The following is a 10961-nucleotide window of genomic DNA, read 5'->3' as shown; positions in this document are numbered from 1 at the left end:
TATATATATATATATATATATATATATATATATATATATATATATATATATATATATATATATATATATATATATATATATATATATATATATATATATATATATATATATATATATATATATATATATATATCGGTAGGTCAGAACAATATCCCATGTATGGAAGTTTGTGGATGCTGGGTTTTCAGCTGCAACAACAAAACTGTCCAACCAGGGATAAATGAAGACTGTGAAGATTGAGGTTTTACTTTCTATGACATTCACAAAATAATAATTCACTTGATATCAATTGTTAAAACTACTAAATGAAAGCCAGGCATTTAATCAGTATGACTTTTTGCATCTTCCTGTTTAAACGATTTAAGAGATTGAACACTGTATTGAACAGTAATTCAAGTATTTAACTTTATTTAGATCTGTTTGTTGGTTTGTTATTTATGTATTCTTTGTGAAAAATACATGTCTTTAAATAGGTAGATAATTGGTTTGAAATTACAAAATCCTGTTGGCTTGGTAATGCATGCAAAGGGAGAAGGTATAGCTTACATTGCGGGTGCACGGTGGCCATTTTGGAATGTGGCATGTCGATCATACATATAACATAAATTTGATGATTCCATTAGATTCCTCGTCTCAGAAAACATATATTTAGACACTTCATTTGTAATTGTATCAAATGTATTCGCAAAGATATCGCATTATTAGTGTTCGGCGGCCATCTTGGATTTCATACCCTTAGAATGTTCAGAAAAAATGCTACCCTAATTTTTTTTTTAAAGCTTATGATACCGTCTTACAAAATCAAGTGAGATTTTGCTTTTAACAAAAAAAAATACACGAAATTGCAAATATGCCTACATTACAACGTTGATGTGCTACAAAAAAGTTAAGTTCAAAACAGGTCAAAAATTTAAAACATTTGAAATTATTTTTTCATTTCATCTTCACTACACCAATAGTATACCCCAAAGGAACCTCCATGCCAAATATCAGCATCCTAGTACACATATTAAATGAATGGCAAGCTTCGAAATAACTTGCATCAAAAACGTTAACATTGTCACGCTGACGCCGGGGGTATCGCTATAGCTCTCTGTTCTTCGAACTGTCCAGCTAAAAAATGGCGAATTGAACAATGAGGTCGTGCAAAGAAAGCTTGTGTGCACAGATTGTGAAATGAAGTGCAAAAGTGACTAAAGCGAGCAATGTGGAAGAACATTAATTACTTGCTGAATAGGAATGTTGAGTTCTTGCATTCAATAAACATTTATTGCTCGTTCACAATTGAAAGAATCTACTAAGTCACTCAGAAGTTTACGTTGAAAAGCATATACTCACAAACATCCTTATTACCTGCACACATATAAGTTATGGATAAATTAATGAGGAACAAATATCCAGGAACAGCCAAAACAAGTAAACCATTTGAAAGTAATTGAGCGTTCACTCAAGATGCTTCAAAAGCACAGTTAGGAAACAAAGTCGATGCTGCCACACACTACCACCTGCTATCAATGTTTGTGCTAATACGTTTTACTTGTGCATCTTCTTTTTCAATTAACAACCAAGCAAAACAAGTGATCCCATTATCACATCACAAGATCACATGCTTCGTCTTTCCGGCTGCAGCGAGTCTTCTTCGAGCTGCTGTTTGCATTGATGAGAGCAGCTCATTGCTTCAAGTTATTTGTTCATCTTTGGCAAGTGTGTGCACGACGTGGTAATGTCGAGGAAATGACACGAGTTGGGTTGGTCGACAAAGTGCACATTTTTCGTACATGTGAGCCGTAAACTTGGTGCAACTAAATAAAAACTAAAAAAAACATCAGACAAGTGCAGGTAACTTAGATAAACCTATGTTTTGTAACTAGTTCATCTTGACCGTTTTAGTTTTCATTAATAATATGCACCTTGTTGCCAGTTGAGCTCATTAATTCATTTCGTTTATAAATCATGAAAATGAACCTTGTTTCTCACATTACCCTTGCCCTCTCTTTACAAAGATCGGGTGGACAATAGCAACCGAGATGTTGTTGTTAAGCAACATCAACTGTCTTGCTAATGCATGCAACATTCTTCAAAATCTTGTGCAAGACTCCAAAAAAAAATGCAAGCAGTTATGAAGTGTCGTGGGTTTGGGACGGTTGAGGATTCCATTGCTGTGGTAAATCTGCGACAGTTTTCTTCATAATTGTAGAGTTCAGAGATGAAAGTTTTCAGATCTGCTGATTGGTGATTCCAGCACCTTTGCATTCAATGATGAACGTTTCCTGGCTATCGTGACAGCCCTTGGCTTTTGTAACTGAGAACTTTACCTGTGTAAACGAAGAAAGAAGGGTGTGGATATTCGGATTATAAAATGGAGACAATGCACACATCAGGATTTTTTTTTTTTTTTTAATGCTGAATGTTAGACCTATCATGAATTTGTGAAACATGCAAAGTACATTCAAAACCCACCCTGAATATTGGAAAAGTTACACTACCTTGTGAGTATGTATCATTCACAACATGACAAAAGTTAAATGCAAATAATCATGGAAAACTGCATACTCATTTAAATTGCCATTAAAGTTGAACTTCATACTCCTACAATCCACCTGCTCATTAAGAAACACTTCAGTTGCTCTGAGGGTGGGGTTGGGAATCAATAAAGCCTACCAAATTACAATTACTCAATAAGGTAAGAACATTCACCATTCTTCTCAACCTATCATGGACCCCAAAATGGACTTTGATTTAATGACAGCGTTATGATGTGCAAAGATATACAAGTAACTTTGGTGCAATGGGGAGGCCGTTTGGCCCATGATACCTGCACTACAGCAACACCACATACAATCACCCATCCACACGCAAGCTACCGACAAGTCCTGTCAATACCCCTCCACCACACTTTATTCAATGCATCCAGGTACCGTTCCAATTCCAATCCAAACATATCCACTCTTTCTGTTTCTGAGCTTTCAAGGGAGACCATTTCATGCATTAACTAGAAGGGCACTCAGTAGAGTGGATACCCCCGCCCCGTAATGCCTGATCCATGAGAACATATCTGGCCCAATACATTTTTGAAATATCGTGCTATATATCGTTTTTGAGCCCCATCTCTCAATGGCGAAGAATCACTGAAAAAATTCTAGTAGCTGGATCTGGATCCGGATCTTCACCAAAATCTAATCATTTCGTCCTGGTCACACACCCAACCTGCCCACAAAATTTCATCCGTATCCGCACACAACTTTTTGAGATATCTTGTACACAAACAAACAGACAAACACAAATAAAAATGGCCCATAGGGCCAGGACTTGACGAAGTTTATCGCTCATGTATTAATATATGCGCGTAGCATGCGCAATATGCAGTGTACACCCATCAACATGCGTATAATAACACACACTAATCGCTATACATCTATGTTTTAAGTTTCAAATGACTCCAATAAGATTTTGCAGAGTTATTGAGAGAAAAAAGAGCAGGCCCGGTGCGGCTTATATTGCTGACTTCACTTGCTCATTGCGTGCGTATTACGCGACGCCTACTCATAGGTTTTTTCTAGAATTGCAATATGAGAGAATAGATCTGAACCCCATAGATCTGAACCCCGAGGTTCAGATCTGCGATGAGAGGATTGTGTAATATTAGAGGCGAGGAGATTCGTTTTAAATTCCGTTAAATTGTTCACTGTGAATGGTAATTTTTCTGAATATTTGGTGGCATTATGATTCATAAGTGATCATGACTACCATGAAAAAAACGTCGATAGCACTTAGCATGTTAAATTAAAATACCTGTCACCTCCGTAACGGATGTGACCAATTTTTAATCCAGTCAAAGATACTCCCTCCTACGTCTGTGTTTCAAATTTGAAAGGAATCCGTTAAGATTTGGTGGAGACATGAATTTTGGAAAATCGGCCCATGCTAAAAGATACGGATTTTCGCGATTTTCAGGAATTTTTCCTGACCTTCACATGCCAAAAGTTATAGGGTTCTATTCTGGTGGCCAATAAGTCCATTGGTGAAGTTCCATGACATTCCGACTCAAAATGCGACCTGTAGAGCGAGACGTACACACAAACAAACAAACAAGCAGTCATAGACTGGTACTTACGAAAATCGCCAACTTGACCTCTGACCTTGTCTAATAAAAGCTGTCTCGAGAGAAGGTAGCGACGCAAACCAGAAGTTTATACGATTAATCTGTACCAAACCATCAAAAATCGTAACGTCGACCGAAGCAAAAATCTCCATTTCTCCACGCAATTATTTTATATTAATTTATCAGTCACAAAACCGTAATATTCGGCCATCCACCAACAATCTTTACATAATCCGACAGCTCAGCGAGTCAGGCATGCGACGATAACCTTTATTGGAATAAAAAAAATTACTTTTAAACACCATCTTTATCGAAAACACCATCAGCGCTCACACGCAAAACCATACGGGAGTCAACGATGTGTCTGCTCGAGCGCACTGCATCACGTGACGACCCGTGATGCACGAGTGAAATATTTTTTATACAATCTTAAAACGTCTCCAAAACATCCGATTTTTACCAGAATTTCGACAACAGAGTTTTAAGCGTCCTAAGCGATCGCAAAAACCAAAGACAAAATTAAAATCGAAGTTAAAACGAACTCATAACGTCGAGCGAAGCAAAAATACTCCATTTCTCCACATGAATTTATGGAATTATGTTTGACCTCACTGTGAACTTGACCTTTGACCGATTTTGACCAAAATCTAATCAGCGCTAGCCAGCACCCTCCTAAATCACGTGGTGTAATTTGACATTGGTAGCTTCTTCCGTTCTCGAGTTATCGTGCCTAAAAACAAACACACAAACAAGCAGTCATAGACTGGTACTTACGAAATCGTCAACTTGACCTCTGACCTTGTCTAATAAAAGCTGTCTCTCGAGAGAAGGTAGCGACGCAAACCAGAAGTTTCTACGATGATTCTGTACCAAACCATCAAAAATCGAATGTTTGACCTCAATGTGACCTTGACCTTTGACCGATTTTGACCAAAATCTAATCAGCGCTAGCCATCACCCTCCTGAATCACTTGGTGTAATTTGACATTGGTAGCTTCTTCCATTCTCGAGTTATCGTGCCTACAAACAAACACACAAACAGGCAGTCATAGACTGGTACTTACGAAATCGTCAACTTGACCTCTGACCTTGTCTAATAAAAGCTGTCTCGAGAGAAGGTAGCGAGGCAAATCAGAAGTTTCTACGACGATTCTATACCAAACCATCAAAAATCGAATGTTTGACCTCAATGTGACCTTGACCTTTGACCGATTTTGATCAAAATCTAATCAGCACTAGCCATCACCCTCCTGAACCACGTGGTGTAATTTTACATTGGTAGCTTCTTCTGTTCTCGAGTTATCGCACGCACGCGCACGCACGCGCACGCACGCACGCACGCACGCACGCACGCACGCACGCACGCACGCACGCACGCACGCACGCACGCACGCACGCACGCACACACACACACACACACACACACACACACACACACACACACACACACACACACACACACACACACACACACACACACACACACACACACACGACGGAAGTCATCAATATACTTATGAAATCTTTAGCTTTCGTAAGTAATAAAACCAATGTCACCCGCAGGGTGACCCGTATCTTGCCAAAAGGTGACCACGTGTGACTTCTTTAAGGTCACACTGAGGTGAACAGAGCTGCTATCCACCAGTAGCGACTCCTTGAGGAATACCTGCCTACGAGAGATTCCGATGAGAATCGTTCTACAGAGCAACCATGAAAAATATGCGTTTGCCTAATAACGTCACCAAATGACGTCATAATGTCTCAAGCTTGACATATCTAGAAAGCACTCATCGAGGTGTTCAATTTGAGGTACTACACGATATGGTTCCTAAAACTTGACCTTGGGGTCAAATGTTTGACCTCAGGCGCTAACCATGAAGGTCAAGGCCGATCGCCACCAAAAATTAATCAGCTGAGCGCCAGACCATGAACTATATTCCCATGAAGTTTGAAGACAATCCGATCAAAATTACTCAAAAAATAAGGGTTTCGTCGACTCCCCTGATTTGCGCCAAAGTGAGCTTGACCTTTGACCTTGACAATTTTACGCACTGAAAGGGACCTCTATAGCCCTCTGATATGCGAAGTTACAAAAATTTCCAATGATAACAGTGGTCTGCAGAGTGATCGATACGTGATTACAGACAAAAAAAAAAAATAACATACAAGCTGACTAACATATCTTGCAAAAATTTCGTTTTGGCAAGATAACAAAACAAACCAACATACTTGACAAAATCGTAGATTTCGTCAAGTTACAAACTCACAAACTGAACCGACCAACATACTTGACAAAATCGTAGATTTTGTCAAGTAACAAGAAGACGACGTTGTGCAGAGCCCGATACTTGCAAAATCCATAAAACAAATGGTAGTCGAATTAAATGACAAAATATGCAACTCCTCTTCAAATTTCAAGTTAATCGGATGAAAATTGACAATTTTAGAAATTCGGCCGATGTTGTCCTTTTGGCCGAAGTTAACTTTGAAAATAATTGCTGGTTGAATTCAGTGACATGATCTGTAAATCCTCTTCAAATTTCAAGTCAATGAAACGAAAATTGAGGATTTTAGAAATACCTCCTCATATTAGATGTTGACCTTTGGCCTCTGTTGACCTCAATAATAATTGGCTAGTCGAATTCAGTGACCTGAAATATAAATCCTCTTCAAATTTCAAGTCAATCGGATGAAAATTGACAATTTTAGAAATTCGGTCTACGTTGACCTTTTGGCCGATGTGGAAACTCAAAAATAATTGGCTAGTTTCTATTCAATGACATGAAATAAAAATAGTCTTCAAATTACAAGTCAATCGGATGAAAATTGAGGATTTTAGAAATACCACCTTAGTTGTTGACCTTGGGCCTACGTTGACATTTTGACCTCAAAAACAATAGGCTTCTTCCTCATGACAAACTCCACCATGTGGTGAAGTTTTGTGAAAATCAGCTTAAAATTGTGACCTGTCAGGAACAAACAGACAAAAAAACAGACAGACAGACTTTTTTGTCTTGATATGACAAAATCGACTAACCAATACACTTGAGAAAATCTTCGATTTTGCAAGTAACAAAGACAGACGGGGGTGAAAACATAACCTCCTTCACCTTCGGTGGTGGAGGTAAAAAGAGTAGCACTTGGTAGAGCATATACCTCCCTGAACAGTTCACGTTTTGTGTCCACTGAGAGGTCGGATCTGCATCCAGACTTTAACCAAAATAGAATTGGCTTGTCCATGTCACCTATCCACCTCATCCACTAGGTTTTGCCACAATTTGTCTGAAACTTTTTGAAATATCATATATATATATATATATATATATATATATATATATATATATATATATATATATATATATATATATATATATATATATATATATATATTTGTTTTTGGTCCCACCGGGCGTAGTGGCGTGCGCCTGTAATGCGGCTACTTGGAGGCTTGGGTTGGAGGATCGCTTGAGGTCGGGAGCTCTGCGCTGGGCCGCGCTATGAGAGGGTATAGGCAGCCTGGAATCATGGCAAAACCCAATCCTTATCCCTGTGTCGTAAGAGGTGACCAGGGTTGCGTCAGGAAGGGCATCCGGCGTAAAACCTATGCCAAATCAGTATGCGGATCATAACGGATGATCAGTTGTGGCAACCCCTAACGGGAGCAGCCGAAAGAAGAAGAAGATTTATTTTTGGTCCCATCTCTCAATGGTGAAGAATCACTTAAAAAAAAAAACAAGTCGTATCTCAATAAGGATCTCGATCTTCACCAATATCGAATCAATTAGTCCTTGTCACACACCCAACCTATCCATCAAGTTTCGTCTGAAACCGTCCATAAGTTTGAGATAGCCTGTTCACAGAAAGACGGGTAAAAACATAACCTCCGTCCACCTTTGGTGGCAGAGGTAACTAGTCTCTGACTGAATGACCCCCTCCCTTACTACTGTCATAACTGTCTTCTTCTTCACCTTTAGGCTATGTCCGATGGTCCTCTCTCAGTCCATTGTCCTCACAAAGTCTTCTGCACACGTTTTGTCTGTACCATACATTACATTAAACATCTCAATAAAACCCCTGATGATCACCTCCTTTCTCATGTATAAAGTCTGGTCTCATTTCGCCACTCCTCATAGCTTAGTTGAGCTAGCCTCAGAAAAAAAAAGTATAGTAGCCATAAGCTGAACCCTCTCCATGGAAGCTATGTCCGCATGCCTTTTTATATATTACCTGTGATAGAACCCTGCAAAAAAGGAATGCACAAGTACCTGTGTCAGCTGCTCTGCAAAGTGTATGGCCGTCTGTGTGTGCAGAGTGATCGGCCCAGTAAGAACACGAGACACGCCTTGCGCCAAAGCCATGAAAATGATAAGCTGAAGCACAGACATCACAGAAATAATGTACACCAATCAAACATACGATACTTGCACTTGTCCAGAAAAAGTGCATTTTTCCTGAGATTTTATGCAGAAAAACAATGTTATGAAGCTTTTGTAAATAATTAAATGTATTTATCAACTTTGAGCTAACTTTTGTGAGAAGCAAGGCTCCTGTAAAAGAATGAATGAAATTTCATGAATGGCATACAATGTGAATATGATGACTAGCCACTGTTTCACATTTAGCTGTCAGATGAACACGTCGTACAAGGCAGTTCAAATGTTCTGCATTATGTAGTCATTGCATTTTTTTTATTCCTAATAATTATACAGATGGGTCACCAAACTGGTGTAACAAAATAATTGATCACATTGAACCTGGTGATGTGCTATCTGCTGCAACTCAGAATTCCTGTCTGAAATTCAAACATGGATGCTCACAAACTCTCAAACTCAATGCTGCGAAGACAGACATCATTGACCTTTGCATCTCATTTGTCCTTAAAAAGCTGTTCGATAAACCACATATACTGAAACTTGGGGGTCACCACCTGATCTCTGCTTTTACCATTTCACAAATGCAGTGCCTTCAGAAAGTATTCACACCCCTCTACTTTTATCACATTTTGTTGTGTTACAGCCATGGATTTAATTTCAGCTTTTTTTGTCACTGATCTATATAAAATACCCCACACTAACAAAGTGAGAAAGTGTTTTTGGAAATTAAAAAAAAAGTGATTGAAAATTAAAAGCTGAAATGTTTTGCGTCAATAAGTATTCCCTTAATCCATACTTTGGAGAAGTGCCTTTGGCGTCAATTACAGCTTTGAGGCTTTTGGGTATGTCTGTATCAGCTTTGCACATCTGGATTTGGGAATTTTCTCCCATTCTTCCTTGCAGATTTGCTCAAGTTCTGTTAAGTTGGATGGGGAGCATCGGAGAACAGCAATCTTCAACTCTTTCCACAGATTATCAATGGGATTCAAGTCCAGGCTTTGGCTGGGCCACTCAAGGACTTTCACATTCTTGTTCTGAAGCCATTCCAGTGTTGCTTTAGCTGTATGCTTAGTGTCATTCTCCTGTTGGAATGTAAATCTTCGCCGGAGTGTCAGGTCTTTTGCACCCTGAAGCAGGTTCTCATCAAGGATTTGCCTGTATTTGGCTCCATTCATTGTTTGTTCCCTCGATCCTTACAAGTCTCCAAGTCCCTGCCACTGAAAAGCATAGCCACAGCATGATGCTGCCACCACCATGCTTCATAGTAGGGATGGTATTAGATGGGCGATGAGCTGTGCTCGGTTTCCGCCAGACGTAGAGCTTTGCATTCAGACCAGAGTTAAATGCTCATCTTTGCAGCCCGGCACAGTGGACAGCTGGTTATTTCATATTTCCTCGAGTCTATTTAAAAGGCATGAATTTTTGATTTAAGTCAAAGCATCTTGATAGCAACAGGGAATGAATGTGGCCATCCATACATATCTGTACGAAAAAACATCTATGAAAAATATTTGCTCACCTCTTCAACCCGCCCAATGCCAGAGGGGACTGATATGATAAGCTGGGGGCATAAATGCCACCCTAAAAGGACAGATGGATGGAGACTGAATCTAGAGGCCAGCTCCTTTTATAGTAAAGATTAGCAATGGAATGTGGACACGTTTACAATTTTTTTTCCGTGTACCCGGTCACAGGCTTAAATCTCATCATAATAACGTAACAAATTCAGTGAGTGAAGCGACAGGTTCAATGCTAGTACTGTATTGTTAAAATCTGTAAACCTATTTTCTGCTCACTGCACAAATATCTCCCAAGTCCACTTAAATTTACATCAGACGATCACGTGAAACCCAAATTGACTCTCAAAGTCACACAGCCCACAACTACAACACTTAAACAAACACAATTAAACTGCAACAAACAAACCACAACTCCACTCTTATAAGCAACATTCACTGCCCCTTCTCTCAATCACTTACAGCTTATTCATACTGCAGCCAGGCCCAGAGTTCAATCTCATAAATTTGATCACATGACTCTTTTTCAAATCATCTCACTGGCTCCTCGTGCACAAACATATAGATCATAAAACACTATTGATAATCTTTAAAGTCAAATCATAAATTGGTTTCAGTCTACATTTCTGACCCAAATACAACATTGCTTCCCTGCAAAAGAAGACGTGTGGCCTAAAAAGAGAATTTTTAGTTCCCTGCACTTGAAGACTTTTGCAGAAACAGCATGCTTTAGAATAGCTCAAATGTGGAACTCATGCTGCCTCTTAAATTGCTTCAAAGTCATCGTAAAATCCCATCTTTTTAGTTGCCTTCGTTTCTGACTTCTTACCTTTTTTCCTTCTTTGTAAAGCGCTTTGACATTTTGCTTCGACATGAAAAGGGCAATCACGAGATATTGATAGATTGATTGTTATACTAAATGCATGGCAAATTAGTTTAGATGCCATTACTGTTGTATTTTGAATGTGC

The 10961-nt window shown here is 39.0% G+C and overlaps 1 protein-coding gene across 2 annotated transcripts in view; it reads right to left on the bottom strand.

Moving 5' to 3' along the window:
* Nucleotides 1-1242: 1242 nt before the first annotated feature.
* Nucleotides 1243-10961, bottom strand: part of RTCA (RNA 3'-terminal phosphate cyclase) — a 42667-nt gene continuing 32948 nt past the window's right edge. Inside the window, exons 10-11 of one of the 2 annotated variants that reach the window (XM_085895263.1) lie at nucleotides 8368-8472; nucleotides 1243-2315 (exon numbers count right to left, since the gene is read on the bottom strand). In XM_085895263.1, coding sequence (XP_085751389.1) covers nucleotides 2217-2315; nucleotides 8368-8472 — 204 coding nt within the window. In that variant the 3' untranslated portion in view covers nucleotides 1243-2216. Of the gene's footprint in view, nucleotides 2316-3859; nucleotides 7069-8367; nucleotides 8473-10961 lie in introns of those variants that run through there. The other variant, XM_085895274.1, reaches the window with a different exon arrangement.

This window comes from Eptatretus burgeri, chromosome 1, assembly GCF_056783735.1.
Source record: "Eptatretus burgeri isolate ZD-2024b chromosome 1, Ebu_testis_v1, whole genome shotgun sequence".
Lineage (NCBI taxonomy): Eukaryota > Metazoa > Chordata > Myxini > Myxiniformes > Myxinidae > Eptatretus > Eptatretus burgeri.
This window is presented reverse-complemented; position numbering and strand designations above follow the sequence as displayed.